Here is a 20,859-nt window from a genome sequence, read left to right on the forward strand (position 1 = left end):
CTTTCAGCACTGTTTGTGCAGAAGTCCCACCCAGCAGGGCTCTTCTGGAGCCAGCTGTTTGTTAAAGAAGGGTGCACACCAACCACTGCTTTTGAAATAGTATTATGATTAAGAGACCAGGGAACCCTCTTACACTGTTGGTGGGAACGCAAAGTAGTACAGCCGCTATGGAGAACAGTGTGGAGATTTCTTAAAAAACTAGAAATAGAACTGCCATATGACCCAGCAATCCCACTTCTGGGCATACACACCAAGGAAACCAGATCTGAAAGAGACACGTGCACCCCAATGTTCATCGCAGCACTGTTTATAATAGCCAGGACATGGAAGCAACCTAGATGCCCATCAGCAGACGAATGGATAAGGAAGCAGTGGTACATATACACCATGGAATATTACTCAGCCATTAAAAAGAATTCATTTGAATCAGTTCTAATGAGATGGATGAAGCTGGAGCCCATTATATAGAGTGAAGTAAGCCAAAAAGATAAAGACCAATACAGTATACTAACGCATATATATGGAATTTAGAAAGATGGTAACGATAACCCTATATGCAAAACAGAAAAAGAGACAGATGTACAGAACAGACTTTTGGACTCTGTGGGAGAAGGCGAGGGTGGGATGTTTTGAGAGAACAGCATCGAAACATGTATAGTATCTATAGTGAAACAGATCACCAGCCCAGGTTGGATGCATGAGACAAGTGCTCGGGCCTGGTACACTGGGAAGACCCAGAGGGATGGGGTGGGGAGGGAGGTGGGAGGGGGGATTGGGATGGCTGATTCATGTTAATGTATGGCAAAAACCACTACAATATTGTAAAGTAATTAGCCTCCAACTAATTAAAATAAATGGGGAAAAAAAAGAGAGACCAGCATTCTTGCACAACTGTGCAAGAATCAACTTCACCCTTCTGTTTTCCTCTGAGCACTCAAGTCAACCACCCAAAGGAGTCTGAAAACTTCAACCGGGGGTAATGATAAAAGGGAAGAATATTTAATCAGGGGCACTTTGGGGTGGGTCCTCGAGGGAGGGACCTGAGTTGAAGACAGAGGCTTCAGGGGAAGGAAGTGAAGGAGAGGAGCTTCAGGCCTGGGGTGAAAGGGGAGCAGATCTCAAGGAGGGGAAATGTGAAGGGAAACTGCTCCTTCAGCCAGGGAAGCCCTGTACCCAAGAAGCAAAAATGTGGTGCAGCGAGGGGTGGGTGGGGTAGGCACTTCGAGGGCTGACAAGCCTGGGCTTAGATCTCACCTCCTTCAGTTATCAGCTTTGGACAACTTCCCACCTTCCTGAGCCTTGGCTCTGTCACGTATTATATAAAGCGGACATTGTTATCATAGGATTAGGTGAAAAACAAAACAATGTATAAAATGTAAAGCAAGTGAATATAACAGATGATCCACAGATGGCTTTACCTCTGCCCTTCACTTGTCTTGTGTACCAGACATCCTCTCCCCATAGACCATGGCTGCTTCTGCTGGTAGAGCCCTTGAGTTCAGCGATATTAGAGGCTAAGCCCAGAATCCACCACTAAGTCACTATTTCTTTTGGAAAACATGTTTTGAATGACAAATAACTTTTTAGAAGACAATCTATTATTGGGTAGCATTTCTCCCTAGATCTCTCATTTCTGCATGTCTGTTTTAACAAGCAGAAACTCTCCTCTATTCCAGACTCTCCTGTCAAGGATGTTTGTATAGTGACCAGCTCTACAACTCTCTGGAGTAGAGGGAAGGTTTGCTCACAGCCCAGTATCACAAACGTATCAGCTCCTCCCTGACTGAGGACTGCACAGCTTGGCTGGCGTCCTATTATGAAAGAGGTTTCCTGAGTTAGGGGCTCCCAAATATGAGTAGAGCATCCACCAGGACCCCCCTGGACCCTTTCTTGGGGCTTGGGGGGAAAGAAAAGCAACACAAACATGAAGCTCTTGCTACCTGCAGGCTGTGAGTAACAGCCTTTTATCTCTGACCCAGGAATCTCATCTTCCCCCGCCCCCCAGCATGTGAAGTCCTAAAGCTGCATCCCCCGCTTCGGAAATGCAGAGTCTTAACCTCTGGACCACCAGGGAAGCCCCATGGAAACTCTTGTCTCTCGTCGTCAGCATCCAAGACACTGAGGCAGGCTGGGTTGTGAGCTTGCCAGGAGGGCAAAGTCTCAGGCCCGTCGCTGTTCCTTATACCCACTTGTCGGAACATGTCTATCATTTTCAATCCTTTGATTTGCCACCTAAACATTGAATTTACTGGCTTCCGCCTTCCTTCTTCCTCTTTGTCTGGGTCAAGCTTTCAGCCACCATATCTGTGTTGGCATGTGAAGGGCAAACTTTCAGCTGTTGCAGCTGGAGGTTGGGTTACAGAAGGATGTGAGCAAATAAGTATTCACTGAGGGCAATGGGAGCCAGGTTTCTCACAGGATTTACAAGAGCAGAAGATGGCTAAATAAACCCTGTGGTGTTGGACTGGAATTAGAGGTATCAGTGTGAAATCATGGCTATGCATGGATAGACAGATAAATGATAGGTAGACAGACAAACAGACAGACAGATAGATAGATAGATAGATAGATAGACAGATAGATAGATAGATGTGTGTGTGTGTTGTAAAGTGTCTGTTTTCCTCCTGAGATACTGCCCTCCCTGAGGGAAGGAACGATTTCCATTTTGCTCATCACTGCACCATAGGTGCAGGCCCAGCAGGTAGTAGGCACTCAGTGTATAGTTTCTGAATGAGCAGATGGATGGGAGACTTTTAGCAAGATATGAAACCTTACTGAGTCCGTGTCTTCGTCTGTAAAACGGGACACTGATTCCTGCTGTGTTTCTGTGTGCAGCACGGTATTCTACAGGACATGACTCATCTGAGAAAACAGAGTCCTGACACTCCTCACCTGCTTGCTTTCAGGGGTGGAGAAGAACTTGCCTGTTCATGGTCTCAGACTGGAGGACAGTCTCCTTCAGCATGGAATATCCAATGAGGAGCTAGGGAGCCTGGGATCCCAGAGGCTCAGGAGGTTGGGACTCTGCCTGGGACTTGGGACACACACATATCATAGAAAGATAGTCTCATAGGAAGTTCAGCCATTGCAGGAGGGGTCAGGGCCAGCTGGCCAACCAAGGCAAGCACTCCCGTCTCCCAGGTCGGGTGACTGCCAGGCCAGCTTGTTTGCAGACATTATGTAGTTCACCTTCACAGGGAAAGCTAAGCAGATGGACTCAGGAAAGCGTGGACCCAAGGAGTCAGTAGACCTGGGTTCAAATTCTTTCCCTATCATTTATTAGGGGGTCATGACCTGGGCAGAGTGCCTAACCTCAATAGCCCCCAGGCTCCATATCTATACAATAGGGATGATATTACCTAGCACCTCATATTATTGTTTTGATGATCAAATGAACCAAAGTTATGTAAAATGCTTCTGCATGAAAGTTACATCCATAACTATCAACAGTAACTAGGTAGTCACACCCAGAAACAGGGTCCTCCCGGGGATTCCCATAAGCAGAGTCATGGTCAAAAGTCAGCCCAAACCAAGAAAGGCAGAATGAGGACTTCTCTGGTGGAGCAGTGGATAAGAATCTGCTACCAACCCGGGGGACACGGGTTTGATCCCTGGTCCGGGAAGATCCCACATGCTGCAAAGCCACTAAGCCCATGGGTCACAACTACTGAGTCTGTGCTCCAGAGCCTGGGAATTGCAACCATTCAGCCTGTGTGCTGCAGGTACTGAAGTTTTGATTTTCTGCATGCTTCCCTTCACTTCCTGAACTTTTCTTCTTTGCTTTATCAAAAAACGTTATACAGTAAACACAAAAGAAGCAATCTCTTTAGCTGCCATTGAAACCCTCACCTCAAACGCTGCACAGGACTTGATCGGGTAGAGATAAAGGTTGGTGACAACGTGTGACCTGAGGTCCCCATCCGGGACGTCAGCAGCTTTCTCTGAAGTGGTCTGCTGGGTTCCGGTGGCCTCCAGCAGGGGCAGACACAGACCCTCTGCGTCCACAGTGGCGGGCAAGTTGTTCCAAACCCCAGAGTGTGGGGAAGCGTCTTCCTGAGGTGAGGGGCTGCCTCTGGCCCGGGTGGCAGGCACGGCGTCCTGAGCCTCGCTGTCTTCTGGCAGGGCTCCAGCCTCCCCGGGGGTGGCCAGAGGGAGAGGCTGGCCATGAGACGGGCGCAGTCGGGTTGCTATGATGAACCTGAGGAAGGCCTGGGCATCCTCAAGCGTGGACATGTATCCAAAAGAAATCCTCACAGAGCCCGTCGGCTGCCCATCTATGAGGTCCACATCATCTCCGCAGACGTGACCAGCCTAGGAGAAAGAAACAAGTCAGCCAGAGTGAACATTCCTCACGGATGGACCAGAAACCATTCTGTAAAACAACTTCTGTTGATAATAGAAGGTAAAATTAACACTGGAAAAAAGAACTGCAACACGAAGAAGAGCTGCGTGCCTCAGGCATAGTTCCACAAGCACAAGGGACTCCCTCTCTGGATATCATGTGGCTCACTGTGAACGGGGATCTATACCAATCCCAAGGGGCCATTAAAAAGTTTAAAAGACACAACATTGTAAACCAACTATATTTCAATATAAATAAATAATTTTTTTTAATTTAAAAGCAATTGTTCATGTAAAGCATTTACCAGAGCCATATATACAACGCTGACCCATAGCAGCATCAAAAGACATACCGAAGTTTCAGAAGCACAGATGGGTCAGCTCCTTGGTCTACCCTGGGCTGAAGGGGGAGGAGAGCTTGCTGGCCGTGCCTTTTAGACTCTCTCAGGATCAAAGGGAGGCCTGTATCCTTTGCCGCTGCCTTTTGACAAAAGGGCAAGACAGAGATGCTGCCCCAGGGAATGACTGGCCCAAGCCCATAATGAAAGCCAAAGGCAGCACCAAGGGCCTGGCCGGGAGGTGGGGAAAGAAAAGCAAGAAGTCCCCAAGCCTCTCCAAGCCCTGTTGCCATGTATTGGTCACTGCTCCAGTGGCCTACCTCTCCAGAGCTGAAGCCAAGTCAGATACCCGAAGAGATGGGTCCATGGCATTCCTCAGGTTCGATATCATATCTGGAATTGCATTCATTTGTGTTTTGAGACTCCCTCTCTCTTTTTAAGCAGAACACAGTTCATGGTTGGTTGGGATCTAATATATTCATTATTTAGCGGTAGCCAAAAGAGACTATTTATAAACTATTCTGATATAAATAAGGCTTTTTGCCACTCAAACTAGGCTTAGGAAATGGTTCAAATTAAAATGTACCTTGAAGTGACAAACCCCACCTCAGGGAAGTGGCCGGAAGGGTGGGGACCTGAGTAATGCAGAATGCCCGCTGGAAAAGTTCCTCTCCTCGCTCTGCCAGAGGATGAGCAACTTCTAGCTTGCAGATTTCACTCTGGCAGGACTGAACTAGTTAAGGACCCTCTGCATGTATGAGCACATTTTCACACTGGCTTGTCCCTGTTAAAAGTCATCTTCTGAATTAAAAAACAAACAAACAAAACAAAAACGTCCTCTACTGCCTTTAAATTTTTGCCCTCAAACTAAAAAACGCCTGGCATGGAGTCATTATCTTGAAGCATTTTCTAATTTCATTGACCCTTTTTTCTTTGCACGTTCACAGGGTGGGCTCAGAGAAATGAACCCGAAGACCAGCCCCCACCCCAGACACGGGTCCAGCCTCTGGAGAAGATTAGGCACTAGCATTGGGTCTGGCTGGCCAGCGTTTGGGCCACCGGCTCCAGTACCAACCTGAAGATGCTTCTTCACCATCTCATCGCTTATCCCCAGGTGCCTCTGGCAGGCCCCAGTGTTACAGAAGCAGCCGGTTCGCACATGGATGTTGTGAAGGCTGGCCATTTTATCCACCTATGGGTTTAATATGACACAGAACTAGGGTTAGGAGTGTCCAGTTTTACTCTGACTGCCTGGACTGAAAAGAGTTTCAGGTCCATATTTGGGTCTCTCTTTCCTAACAGTAAAATGAAAATATGAGCTTGGAATTTTTCTCTAAAGTGCTATGATCCATCATGGGTTTACTAAATACATTTTATAAAATATTACTGATAATTAAAGCTTATCCAGTTGGGTAATAGACATATGACTGCGAAAAGTGAAAAATATTGCACCAAATTCCAAGTTGAGAGCTCACATTTAAAATAATCTGATTTCTTAAATGAGCCAAAAATCTGTATAGACATTTATCCAAATAAGACATTCAAATACCAAAAGGTGCATGAAACATGCTCAACATCACTAGTTATTAGGGAAATGTAAGTTAAAACTAAAATAAGATATCACCTCTCAAATATCTAGTATCTAACATGTAATATCACACCTGTTAGAAAGGCTATCATCAGAAAGACAACAAATAACAAGAGTAGGGGAGAACATGGAGAAAAGGGAACTCTGGTTCACTGTTGGTGGGAATGTAAATGGGCACAGAAACTATAGAAAACTGTATAGGAATCCTTCAAAAAATTTAAAGTAGAACTAATTGCTGTATTTATCTGAAGGAAATGAAATCACTGTCTTGATAAGAGATCTGTACCCCCATGTCTACTGCAGTATTTATAAGAGATAAGACATGAAAACAATTTAAGTATCCATCAAAGGATTAATGGGTAAAGAAAATGTGATGTATATAAACACACAGTGAAATATTGTTCAGCTATAAAAAAAAGGAAATCCTGCCATTTGTGACAAGGATGGACCTTGAGGGCATTTTGGTCAGTCATAATGAAATATGCTAAGAAATAAGTCATACAAAGACAAATACTGTATGATCACACAAGTGGAATCAAATCAAAATTCTGATCGGTGGTTGCCAGGGGCAGGGGAGGGTGGGATGAAGTGATGGTGATCAAAAGCTACAAACCTGTACTTATAAGATAAATAAGTCTTGGGGATATAACATACAGCATGGTGACTATAGTTAACAATAATGTATTATATACTTGAAAGTTGTTAACAGAGTAAATCTTAAAAGTTGTCATCACAAGAAAATACATTTTTATAACCATGTGTGGTGATAGATGTTAACTAAACTTGTAGAAATCATTTCCCAATGTATACATATATAGAATTACTGCATTGTACACCTAAAACTAATACAATGTTATACATCAATTTGATCTCACTTGTTAAAAAAAAGAATTTTAAGGAATTAATTTTTGAAAAAAAGACCCCACGGGTTTCAAGTGATATTCACAAGAATAAAATCTGAGTGTGGCTGGGACGTGGGGCAGCTCCTCAGTGTCCTTAGCCAAGGCAGACCAGGACCATCTGTCCTGATCCCAGAGCAGGCCTTGGCAGAGCTGCCACTCATAGGAGCCCTGCCTCGGCTCCCAGCCCAGACTACAAACATCACTGTGTTGACCCTGCCTGTTACCGATGTGCTTTTCATAATATCCTAGACTTTAGGTTCAATCACAGAATTGCAATTCAGTCCAGAAGTTCCAAGTCTTTTTCCTCTCCCCTGGAAGCCGGACAGGTGATTCTTGCTCACGAGGCTCAAAGGTGAGCTGGCACGAGGGATGTTTGTGCCAGTTCCTCTGTTTGTGGGTCCAGGGTTCCACTCCCCCAAGGGCCTGGGGGCCCAGGGAGGGCCCTTAGCCCTGGTGACTCAGGCTAAACTCAGAGAAGTCCTCTAATTGCACTTGAGGAAACAAACACAACTTGCCCAGCTGGGGAAGGCTTTGAAACTTTCCTTCCTGGGAAGAACATGCAGGGTGGCCAGAAACCTGTGTCTGCAGACACAGGTCACCACGCACAGGGTCCGCCTGGCCGCCCTGCTGGGCGGGCACAACGGTGGTGCCTCCCACACACCTTTGTGGAGACCACATTGTCGGCACTTTAGCCATCACCCTGGACTGTCAGAGTGTGAAGAAGCCATTTCTGCTGATGAAACCCAGGAGTTCCCTGCTTTCTGTGCTGAGGCCTGGCGGCCCCACTGGGTCTGATCAACTCCACCTCCAGGGTCAGGTGACCTCCACTCAAGGGACAGCCTCTAGGAAAGCTCCCCGACCCCAGCTCCCGCCAAGCTGAATTAGAAGTCTCCCACGCACACCCCTCTCCCTGACCCAGAGTGTATTCACTATTCCAGCTACCACAGCCACAAAACGAGCCACCCAGACATTGTGGCATGGAACAGCAACCATTGACTTGTGCTCATGGCTACAGGGGGTCAGATATTCAGAAAGGGCCCAGAGATGGCTGATCTCATTTGGCAAGACTAGAAGGCTGGGAGTGACGTGCCTGGGGTTGGAATTCCTTCGAGGTTCAGTTTCTCAAAGATGGATCTGGCCTCGCTCAAACCAGGACAGTCACCAACATGCTTGCTTGTGGCTTCCTCACAGCATGGCCACTCAGGGTAAACCTCCTTCCACAGTAACTTGAGGCTCCGAAAGTGAATGCCCCAGGGAGCAATGCTGATGCTGCATGGGTTTTTCTGGCCTAGCCTCCAAAGCCAAGCAGTGTCACCTTTGGAGGTGTGCTATTGAATATGAGTGAATTACAGACTGCAGAGGTTCAAGGGGAAGAGACAGGGACCCCACCTAGAAGAGCATGTGGGTGGAAGAGGCTGTTTGGGCCACAGTTGCCCTTCATTCTACTTTCTCATCACAACTTCATCTTTTCTCTCCCTGAGACCTTTGGAATCCCACAGAGGCTTGGCCAGTGCCCAGCCAGGTGAAGGAGCTGGCTGCTGGTCAGGATGAGTGCTGTATTCACCGTACAATGGGGCACTTGCTTCATGCCAGCCCGACACTGCTGCTGCTCCTGCTAAGTCACGACACTAAGGAGCTATATACTGTATCTCATTCAATCCTCATGACAAACTGTCATCAGGGTACATTCTTACCTCATTTCACAGAGACTTGGGGAGCTGACATTACCTCACCCGAGCTCAAAGAGCCAGTGCAAGGCAGCCCGAATCTGAACCCACCCACTTGACCACTGGGTAGACTGACTTTCACCAGAGGAGAAAATGAAATGAGGAGGTGCTTGTGTTAGTTCAGTCACTCAGTCATGTCTGACTCTCTGCGACCCCATGGACTGCAGCATGCCAGGCTTCCCTGTCCATCACCAACTCCTGGAGCTTGCTCAAACTCATGTCCATTGAGTCGGTGATGTCATCCAATGAGGCATCACTGAAATGAGGAGGCCTGGATATCAAAAACAGGTACCCAAAAGCTTCTCACAGAAGGCTCAATTCCTTCACAAATCCCCTGAAAAAGAGACAGCCAACCCAGCCATGATGCCATGTAATATTTCCAAAGACTCTCCAAATCTCTGTGGAATTCCCACATGTGACAAAGACCAGGCAAACCCAGGATTCTCCTGAGCTGACACAGCTGGCCATGCCCCAGCTATGACCTCTATTCATGGAATGAGCTTCCTCTATAGATGCACAAGGGAGAAACTCCTGTGGGAGACCTCAGGGTTCCAGTGAAGTCAGGCAGACACCAAGATGGGCAGCTCCCTTTCCTTGGGGAGATCTTCCTCTTTGCTTCTCTGGGCAAATAGGTGATTCTTCCACCATTCTGCCTGGAACTGAGCCCTACTCCCACCCAAGTACAAAGGCTCCTCTATGTCCCCTGACTCTTGTTTGCAGAAAAACTGAAACCTCCCAGGCCTTCAAGAGTCACAAAAGAGTAGGCTCGAGCAGTCAACAAGTAGGACAACAGAGTCACAGACTCAGTGTCTGATGAGAGAATGGGATTAACACTATTGCTCATAATAATCTATATCTTTGTGGGCATTAGAATAACTGTAGCTTGCCCTGCCCACATAGGTAAGCCAGCAAAGAGATGCCTCAGATCCTTGTGGACACCTTTCACTCTAAGACAGACACCCTTTCTCAGCTTGGAGCAGTTACAGAAGAGAGACCTTCGCCCCTATTCCCACAGAAATGGAACGATCCCTGAGAGTGGGAATTTGTAAGCAGTTCTTTTGTCCCTCTTCTATTTGTTCATCTCTGTTTTTCTCAGACTTTAATTACAAAAATGAGATCATGATGTAACATTTAACCTAACTTCTGACTTACACTCTACTGAAGGTACACAATGCCTGGCCTAACCAGTTGATCCCTTTTCTGGATTAAAAGGAGTAAGAATGAATAATTACATAGTTAAAGAATGGCTCTGTACCCCCAGCTCCCCTTGGCAAATCTGCAGGTGGACCCTGCAGGCAAGACAGTATCCAAAAGAAGATCAGGAGACATCAGCGGGTCTACACACGATGAGAAATGACAAAGAACCTGACCTCTTACCTTAATGATTAACTTGGATTTTTTTCCCTTTTTCCCATTAAAAATTGTCATGGGTGAGCAGAATCTTTGGAGTTAGTCTTCAGACATGAGTCCACCATCTCCCTAGATTTCAGCTTTTCTGACTCAATAGCTTTCCATTCTACTGACACTTGCCCCCGCTTCACTGACTTTTAAGTGGTGAGCAGCCCAACCTGAGTTCTGTATTATGCTTGCCACAGCACATTTCAGAGTCATCGGCCTGCCCTCCTCCACACCCCTCAAAAATACACTTATTTTAGATTCAAGAAGGAAACTTATTGTACCAATTACCCAGAATAACGTATTTGAGAAGGTAAACCTTTGGCCCCAATGTATTTTACACCACCCCTCAAAAGCATTTAAAATTGCCTACTTCTGAATGACGCTGGGCTGCTTCTGCTGCTATATATGTAAGGGGTGGGGGGGTGCCAATATCTTCACAATCAACTCACCCAAGAGACAACTAATGATTGTAGAGTGTTGATCCCTGGACACCAGTGAGAACCAACATTTCTTCCAGAAAACAGTTCTCAAGTTTGTCCTCAGAAAGTTTATGGATCTTCCAAAAAAATTTTTTTTTCATTGAAAAAAGAAAGTTCATGAGAAGCAGGGACAAGAATGAATTCCTTGAGAAATGAATTCCATCTGAGAAAGTCTGGATTTAACATAGGTGTATAGAAAGAGTGGCTTTCAAGGGATGAGAAGCAGCATCTTCCAAACTGATGTGATGACCAAATCACTCCTCACAGCAGTTCTAGAAACCTGGGCTCTGGGAAGGGCCTTGGGCTCCCCAGGCCCAATCTGTCACAGCCCATCTGGTGACCACCTGCTGCCATGTCTGAGTGTTCAGTGTGACTCTAGGTTTTTTAATGTACTGGGCAGTGACCAGCTTATTCACTATCACAGGGATCCAAGCAGTCCCCAACCTGTAAACCACTACCTACAGTGTTTTCTTGAGAAAATGCATACAAAGGGTGCATCTGCAGAAACTGTTTTATAACCAGCCTACCAAATACTTTGAACTTATTGTAATGAACTACAGCAGAAATAAGGGCTTTTGTGCTACTAAGGACATCATTTCTACTTGTCATAAAAAAAGAGTGATGAGTTCCAAGAAACATGTAAACAAACGGTGGTAAGAGGCCCAGGATTTTGTGTGCCACTGCAATACGGTCTGATGTAACGGTGGGGCCACCAAGCTGTTGGTATGCAAAATGACCTCGGACAGGTTGCTCTGTCTACACTGTGTTAGGGTGTCTTCCCTTGCTGGCAAGCTGTCAGCTGTCCCCTCCCACCGCCATCGGAGACTCAGCCTCTCTTCCTAATTGAAATTGACTACCAGTGGCTGAATAAAGTAGGCTAAAGAACTAAATAGCCCATGCTTGTTAGAATTGCATGTCAGTGGAAGTACAGAGACTCTAAGGAGGGACCAGTGGCCTCTCCAACAGTACACAGGATTTGTCATGACTATTGCAAGGGCCCAGAGGCCTTGTCTTCAAATTTCAGGGCTACAGAATTGCAGACAAGAGCGATTCTGATATGCACAGGTTGGCAGGATGAAAAGAAAACCCACCTGGGAGTAACCAACGATGTTCCCGTTGTCATCGAGCACGTTGAAGCTGATGACCGGACCCTGCACCTCTGGGCTGCTGAACTCAGAGTCAGTGTAAATCTGCACGACCGGGGCTCCGTTGGGGTACCGCAGGGAGGACAAGGCCGCGTAGGTGTACTGAGCCAGGGTAAAGGTGTGCTGCCGGACGTTCTCCATCCCGCCTCAGAGCAGTAAGTGGAAGTGAAAGGGAATCATGAACTTTATGTAAAATTCACCGTCTCGGTTCTATGAAGATGAGATCATTATAACTGGCCAACTTGGACCTCATATTGATGATTTTACACACAGTGAGTCCTCTACATACAAATGAGTTCCATTCCGGGAGTACATTTGTAAGTCCAATTTGTTCATAAGTCCAACAAAGTTAGCCTATGATCGGCTATATAGTACTGTACCTACGTAGGTTTTTAATACTTTTCACACAAGTAATACATAAAAAACAAACACAAAAAGAAAACATTTTTAATCTTACAGTATAGCACTTTGAAAAGTACAGTAATGCCAGCTACATCACTGCTGCTTTTAACCTTGTTTCCAGACATCCTGGTCTTGAAGTAAAGATACTGTACCATCACACTGTACACCGTACTGTACAGTACACAAAGGTACAACTGCTTGTAGAGCATGCAAGCACATGAAAATATACACCAGACACGTGAACTAACTTAGGTGACTAGATACAAGAACACATGTTCGAATCTTTGAAAGTTTGCAATTTGAAGGTTCATAGGCAGGGAATTTACTGTACTTGTAAACAGAATATGGTACTCCCCACACAATAAATGTTTAGGTCACTGGTACTGAATGACAATTTACCACTACTGCTTCTATGGAATTTTTCCATAGAAATTGCTATCATCTTCCTTTTCAAAATTTAAAAAAAAAAAAAGTTACTTAAACATTCAGCTAATTTAGACCCTTTTGTAACAGACTGCAGAAATGTATAATTTTGTCTTTAAATGCATTTCTTTTTTGCTGTTTTTTTTGTGAGTGTTTAAATCATACAAATTGTGAGTGTTTAACACTATACAAAGCAGCGAAGAATACTTGTTATACCACGGATGAACTCTGAAAACATTATGCTAAGTAAAATAAGCCAGACACAAAAGGACAAATATTGTATTATCCCTTTTATGTATGGTGCCTAAAATAGGCAAATTCATAGAAACAGGAAGAATAGAGGTATGATGGGTTGGGGAGGAAAAGTTGAGGAGGTACTGTTTTTTAAGTTTGGGATGATTAGAAATCCTGGACATGGATAGTGGTAATGATTGCTCTATAGTGTGAATACACTTAATGCCACTGAACTGTACACACTTTAAAATGGCTAAACTGGCGCCATTTATATTACATAGAGTTCACCACAATTTTTTTCTAAAAAAAAGAGCAGTTAAGTAAGGAAAAATCAGGGTCTGCCTTATTGCGGAGTTGACACTGTCAATCTGCTTTCAGAGGTACCCCAGCTCTGTCAGACTCTGTCCCTTGTGGTTTGGACACCTTGTTAGCATCTTTCCTTGAAAAAGTGCCTGTTTCTCAATGTCTGTCTTCACGGTCTTCACTTTGTCTGGGTGATGCCCACTCACCAGCATGCATTACTGTCGGGACAGCCCTTCCGCAAGTCCTGTATGTTTGCAATGCTGGGATTAGGCTGAGGACCTAAGGGTTACATTATTTTGACGAGAGAGAGAGACAGAGAGAGAAAGGGTTGCCTAACTGCTATGCCGAGTCCCTGGTTCAGCACAACTCCATCCCCATCTGGACAGGACAAGCAGTGCTGCCCTGTCCTAGAAGCTCAGCCTCTGAAAGGAGCGACTGGAGCATAGCAGGAGGGGGGAGGCCCGGCTCACCAGGCAGAGCTTCTTCCAGCCTGTACCCTGTGTCAACCACACAAGATGGGATGTGGCATCCATCTGTGTGTCGGACTATGGGGACTGTCCCCCACCTGCTCACACACCCCAAGCTCTTGTCAGGAAAGAAAGCACATGTCATTGCAAAAGCCAGCGGCAGAGACCACATCTGGGGACTCGGGTAAGGCATTAGGATTGCGTGGGTTTAAACCCTAGCCCCCCCAGGTTCCCCGGCCCCGGGGAAGGCATCTAATCTCTAAGTATAAGCTCCTTTGTGGGCAAAGTGGGCTCATCACAAAGCTCCCCTGTGGGAAGACCCAGTGAATTAAGAGCTTTGTAAGTTCTCAGGATCTGTAAGCATTCCCAGTGCAGGGACCAAGGATGGCTCCTCTGCTTCTATGAGGTTACTAATCTCAGGATTTGGAAAGTCTCTATTCTTATAACATTCTTTTAACCACCAAAAAAAAAGAAAGAGAGAGAGAGAAAGGTCCAGTCTCTCGCTCTTGCCGCAAAATCATTTCTGGAAGTTGTTCAGAATCAGCTCTGCCTGCATCAGTGTGGAGCTGCGGGTCACTCACACAGACTCTCTCCTCATCTGGATCCCATCCGTGCCAGGGCTCCCTTCAAGGACACAGGCAACAGGAGCAAACGCCACACGGATAGAGATGTGCATTGAGGGGACTTCTCTGTGGTCCAGTGGCTAAGACTTCACACTCCCCATGCAGGGGGCCCGGGTTCGATCCCTGGTCTGGGAATTAGATCCTGCATGCCTCAACTAAGCGTTAACATGCTAAAGATCCCACGTGCTGCAACTAAGACCCGGTAGAGCCAAAAAAAAAAAAGATGTCCACTGACCTGTGAGGCGCTCTAGGGCATCAAATCCATGTTTTAGTGCTATCACGTCAAGGAAGGAGATGGTGCCATCTTCAAACCTGCAACCGTGGGGAGAGGGACAAAGTCAAGCTGTGACCAACGCCTCCATGTGCATTTCATGTTATGTGACATCAGGGCTTTGCGCCTCCGGTCTATGGAGACTTTGCCTCTGCTGCGTTATACACTGTCTCCCCTCCCGCCTTGAGACAGATGGTTGTCACAGCAAGACACGCAGGCTACCTCTGGCTCTGACCTGTTCTGCAGCTTACGTCAGCTGGGCTAGCAGTGATGATGAGGGGCCCTGAAATACAGTCATGACCTCGGAAGACTTCAGACTTGACGAAATCTCAAGTGCTGTGGCTCCTACAATGCTGCCCTTGACCCCGAGATAACACCTCTGACAGGGCATCGATTCAGTAAGATCCATTGTGTAGCCACCAGGTTCTTAACAAGAGCCCCTCATTCCAAAGTCTACAAGACCACAGTTATTAGAAGGCTCTCAATAAACTTCCTTTTATTAAGCTGTGCATTATATTTACATTTTTTTAATGGTTCATTTAGACAAAATCCTCATCAAATCTTTATTGTCCATGGACCGCATGCCAGGCAGTGTTCTGGTTGCTAAAGATACAGCGGTGAACATGACAAGTAGGATTCCTGCCTTCACAGGGCTCCATCCTTCTAAGGACACTGAAATAAAGGAAGCCAAACACACAGGGAAGCCAAATAAGCGCAAGCCAGGGGCGACAAGTGCACTGAAGGGCCGGCGGCTGCTTTAGATGAGACGGTCAGGGGACGTCCTCTCCGAGGAAGATCACTCAAGCAGAGGCAGAGTGAAAGTAGGGAGCAAGGGAAACTGCTCATTTTTGAAATCGTTAAGTTCATAGTTTCAGAAGGAAACAGCATTCCGAGGAGGGGGTGCAGCAGAGGCCCTGAGCAGATGGAGTCAGAACAGCAAGATCAGTGGGTCTGGGAGCACTCAGAGGGCAAGTCAGAGAATTTCACCCTGAGTCAGAGGAGTGGCTGGAGGGCTCTGAACAGAGGAGTGACTGGATGGGGCCTGGCTTTTGATAAGATGCCTCTGGCTGCTGTATTATCGAGGGGAGAGCTGGGGACAGTAAGAAGTTTCCAGCAAGCATCCCATGGACTGGGGCCTGCCAGGCTCCTCTGTTCATGGAATTCTCCAGGCAAGAATAGTGGAGTGGGTTGCCATTCCCTTCTCCAGGAGATCTTCCCAACCCAGGGATTGAACCCAGGTCTCCCGCATTGCAGGCAGATTCTTTACCATCAGAGCCATGAGGAAAGCCCAAGAACACTGGAGTGGGTAGCTTATCCCTTCTCCAAGGGATTTCCCAACCCAGGGATTGAACCAGGGTCTCCTGCATTGCAGGCAGATTGTTTACCAGCTGAGTTACCAGGGAAGTGGTGAAAAACAGCAGCCTTATGCAGGTTGAAGCTTTCAATGGAAATACCGTGTTTTGTATTTTAATACTCTAGGAATAAGAGTTGCTCAAAATATCATTACCACAATGTGAATTTTCTTATAAAACAAATGGCAATTAGTAAAGATACAGAATTAACAATGAATCAATTGATAATTAATTGACCATATGAGTCTGTAATAAATTAAACATGATGACTGGATGGCATCACCAACTTGATGGACATGAGTTTGAGTAAACTCCGGGAGTTGGTGATGGACAGGGAGGCCTGGCGTGCTGCAATGCATGGGGTCACAAAGAGTCGGACATGACTGAGCGACTGAACTGAACTGAACTGAGGCAATACTGACTTCAGCTATTAATTGATCAATGGTAAATAAGTATTTATTGATCAAAAATTAATAGACTCGGGAGAAAAGGGAGGTTTTATGTTTCCATCAAAAGTTGTTTTCATTGGGTTATGAAATAGAAAAAGTTAAGAATATGGGACTTCCCTGGTGGTCCAATGGCTAAGACTCCACACTCCCAACGCAGGGAATCCGAGTTCTAGCCCTGGTCAGGAAGCTAAAATTCCACATGCCGCAACTAAGAGTTCACATGCCACAACTAAGACCTGGTGCAGCCAAGCAAACAAATACATAAATATTTTTTAAAAGAGCATGGTCCAGGTACATGCTCAAGAAACATTTGGATTGGGTATTAAATCTCGTGTGCTCTAATCTAGGCTCAGAAGGAAAAAATAAATTTTTTTTTTTTTTTTTTGGCCACATGGCTTGCAGGATCTTAGTCCCTTGACCAGGGATTGAACCTGGGCCACCAGAGTGAAAATATCAAGTCCTAACCTGAGGACCGCCAGGGAAACTCCCCAAATGAGACTTCTAATGGTAAATAAATACATTCAGCTATCTGGGAATCTTGGTGCAGCACCTGTGAGAAGGCAATTCACCCAGACTGTAAGAGGCAGCCCACCCACACCCACGCCCCACCTGTAATGAGCAGCCCTGTTCCTCCTCACCTTCAGGTGTCCCTATTGGCTTAACAAAATTTCAGCTGTTATTTTGTTCTGCCTTTAATTTATATGATGTGCCTGTCATTTTTTTCTCACTTGGTTACATTACATGCTATATTATCACACTTGGATTCAAGAGGTTTTACATTAGCATTCCTGTTTTTAGAACTGCCCATCTATGGAGAAGTTCTAAATAAGAGAGACATCGGATAGCTTCATAATGTATTGTTGCCAACTCAATTTTGGTGCTTCACCTATGTTAGTGCTAAAGAATTATTTCCTCTAAGAGATGAACTTTACAGGACAAACATGAGGGGCAGAGGTCAAATCAGAGGCCCCGATTCCCACAGCTAGGGGCAGAGGAGCCGCCCCCCCAGCAGCCCAGCTCCGGGACCTACACTCTGGGCTATGACCCTACTGTCGAGGCCATGCCCCTTCCTGCAGGACCCTCCAGTCTGACCTGGGTCTGTGGGGGATCTGAACCCCCTTCCCATTCAGGCCCAGTGGCCTTCTCAGGCCCCAGCACAGTGACCAGGTCCTGGCCCCACCTCATGGTACCTGGCCACCACCCGCTGTTGGCCCCCGCAGAACCCTGGATCGACTGCCATTTCCACCCTCTCATACCTTAAATCTTCATGCCCCAGCCATTGCCATTTGGGAGATTCCCACACAACCTGCCCCTGCACCCTGAGAAAAACACATAGATCACCAAACCCAGGCTGCAAGTTTGAGGAGCTGCAAGCCCTCAAACTTCCCTGGTAACCACCCCCTGGGGTGGGGGTGCTCACAGAGACTGCTGTTAGCAGCACTCCTGAATCTGGTGGCCTCTCATTTGACTGACTCCTCCTGCTGACCAGAGAGCAAGCTGAGCTGCTTCTAGCTGCTGAAATACAGCCATGCTGTCAACACGTGTGCACACTCATGCCAAATGGTACCAAATTCTTAAATCACTGCTTCAGCACCTTGTTTTACGTCCCTGGATATGTTCCAGTATCTCCAAGTTTACGGTCTATGGGAATTGAATAGAATTTGTATCCTACTGCTATGCAAAAATCATACACCTGCATGCTCAGTTGCATCAGTCGTGTCCAGCTCTTTGCGACCCTATGGACTGTAGCATGCCAGGCACCTCTGTCCAAGGGATTCTCCAGGCGAGAATACTGGAGTGGGTTGCTCTGCTTGTTGAATTGGTTCATAGTGCTTTTCGGGTCTTCTATATCCTTCTACTTCTCTGTATATTCATTCTATTAATTTTTGAGAGTTTGATATTGAAACTCCAACTAAAAAAATCTTAATTTATCTACCTAAAAAAATAATTGCAATAGATAGTGGAACTACATGTAACTTTGTTCTGTGTTATCCAAGTCTCTTATTATTGTGTTATCGTGTCTGTCCGTGGCATTTCCCAGGCAAGCATGCTGGAGTGGGTTGCCATTTCCTTTTCCAGGGAATCTTCCTGACCCAGGAATTGAACCCATGTCCCCTGCATTGCAGGCAGCTTCTTTGCCACTGAACCACCGGGGAAGCCCCAAGTTATCATACTTTCATCATTGAAAAAAATAAAAATTATAATAAAAAAAAGTCACTGCTTCAGTAGCTTCCCTTCATATCGGTGCTCTGGGCAAAGGCCTGGTGCCAACCCTTCTTACCCCTGGAAGGCCTTCATGTCTTCCGCTCGCAGCCCTTACCCGGAGGCCCTTGCTCTCCCACAGCTGTGGAGAGGCCCACACACGGGCTTCACAGGCCTGGTGTGGACGAACCAGCCAACACCTGCCTCCTCTGCACAGTCCTACAGGGGGCACGCGCCAGGCCCCAGCCATGCCGACGCTCAGCATCCACTCCCATCACCAGGTTACCTCTCAGCCACCGACTCTCTCGGGACGTAGAAGTCGTCTCCCGCGAGGTACGCAGCGGCAGTGCCTCCTCCAAAGTAGGTTTTCCTCAGCAGAGGAGCCAAACGGTTATTCACCAGCAGAGCGCCCAGGCCAGTAGGGAAGCCAAAGATCTTATAGAAGGAGAGGGGGACAAAGTCGGCCTGGTGAACCGACAGGTCCAGAGGCGAGGTGCCCACGAAGGCGGCCGCGTCCAACAGCACGAACCACTTCCCAGGCCGGCTCGCAGGGCGCCTCCGCCCGGACTTGACCTCGCCTATCCAGGACAGGGGGTATCTGGTTCCGGAAAAGTTACTCTGAGCTGGGTAGCAGAAGAGATGCAGAGGCTGGCCAGCGGGGTCCCCAGTGGGGTCCCCGGCCGCAGCCATGTCCTGTCTGTCCGCTGACCACATGTCCTCTGGTCTGACTGGGATGGAAGTGACGTTCATGGCCGCGGTGATCTTCCTCATGCCCACCACGGACGTGTGGCTGTCGGTGAGGTAACAGAAGCAGCTGCCGCTGCCCTCTGGGCTGGGGGACACCCATGGGAAAGCCTCTGCCACCAGTTTAAGAGCAGCCGTGCTCCCGGAGGTGAAAATCACCGTGTAGTCCTCTGGGGAGGTGTGGAAGTGCGCCAGGATCCTGGAAGAAGCACAGCATCAGGCAACTCCATGGTCTCCATCCAGTGTTAAATATTCAGAGGTAGCTGTATTTCTACTTAATAAGACATCTCTCTACCGTGTGTGTGTGTGTGTGTGTGTGTGTGTGTGTGTGTGTGAGTGAGTGCTCAATCACTCAGCTGTGCCTGACTCTTTGAGACTCCCATGGACTGTAGCCCACCAGGCTCCTCTGTCTATGGAAGCTTCCAGGCAAGAATACTGGAGTGGATTGCCATTTCCTTTGCAGGGGCTCTTCCCAACCCAGGGATCAAACCCACATCTTCTGCATCTCCTGCACTGTAGGCAGATTCTTTACCACTGGGCCACCAGGGAAGCCCCCTCTCTATCTTAATAGCTAGAAAAAAAAAAAACAAAACGGATAGCCTTTGCCACAATGGTGAACTGAGGTCAGGGGCAGAGGTAGCTGGGGGAAGAGAGGCAAAGAGATGCAAACTGGCAAAATTACCCAGCTTCCCAAATCCCCACCCCCAAGTGGATAAGACAAAATCCACAACTACCTTAAACTCAGCTGAAAACACCACTTCTTGGTTTACTGTCTGGCTCTGTCATAACAAGTTCTAAGTCATCAACTTGTTTCATGTTGCTTTTAACACAGGCAACCCTATAGCAAAAGGTGTCACTTTCAAGTAGGAAATAATTTGCAATTGTGTTGAGTCAAGTATCTTTAGGTACCACCTAAATTATTTGCAAAACTTGTTATGTGCAAATATTAGTAAAAGGGAGGGGAGAAATGGAAAAAACAAGGTGTCTAAATCTGAAATACGTAAAGGAAAAAACCAGAGAAAGCACTTTTCTTCTCCCCGAAAACAAGACTTAGGAACTAGGGTCACTCCTTGTCACTCTGACCCCCAGGAATGATGGCACCAGCCCAGAGCCACACACAACAGCTTGGACACCTCAGAGGCGCCTGCCTGCGCTTGTGATGGGCCCTGCTCTGCACCTGCTCACGCTCACCTTCCTGACCTCTGACATGGTGGTTAGCAGTGTGCATGTGTGGCCATTTAGCTGAACATGGTCTTCCCAAAACCAACTCAGCACCTCTGTAGGATGTGGGCAGCTGGTAGGAAGTCCATCCACCCACAGGCACCCACGCAGGCGGGCGCCCCAATCTGCTCACCTGAAGCGCACGTGTTCCACTGTGTCGTGGGTGAGCTTGCTGCTGATGTTCTGGCTGTGAGGGTTACCTGGCAGGTTATAAAGACAAAGTTGCGGGGTCATTAGCCAGGGTCTCTCC

At 47.0% G+C, this 20,859-nt stretch overlaps 1 protein-coding gene across 1 annotated transcript in view; it reads right to left on the reverse strand.

The window, feature by feature from the left end:
* Positions 1-20,859, reverse strand: part of MOCOS (molybdenum cofactor sulfurase) — a 53,089-nt gene that overhangs the window by 24,199 nt on the left and 8,031 nt on the right. The window contains exons 3-8 of the mRNA XM_043889504.1: positions 20,743-20,809; positions 18,931-19,587; positions 14,606-14,682; positions 11,865-12,064; positions 5,755-5,871; positions 3,850-4,311 (exon numbers count right to left, since the gene is read on the reverse strand). Coding sequence (XP_043745439.1) covers positions 3,850-4,311; positions 5,755-5,871; positions 11,865-12,064; positions 14,606-14,682; positions 18,931-19,587; positions 20,743-20,809 — 1,580 coding nt within the window. The remainder of the gene's footprint in view (positions 1-3,849; positions 4,312-5,754; positions 5,872-11,864; positions 12,065-14,605; positions 14,683-18,930; positions 19,588-20,742; positions 20,810-20,859) is intronic.

This window comes from Cervus elaphus, chromosome 27 (genome assembly GCF_910594005.1).
Source record: "Cervus elaphus chromosome 27, mCerEla1.1, whole genome shotgun sequence".
NCBI classification, from domain to species: Eukaryota; Metazoa; Chordata; class Mammalia; order Artiodactyla; family Cervidae; genus Cervus; species Cervus elaphus.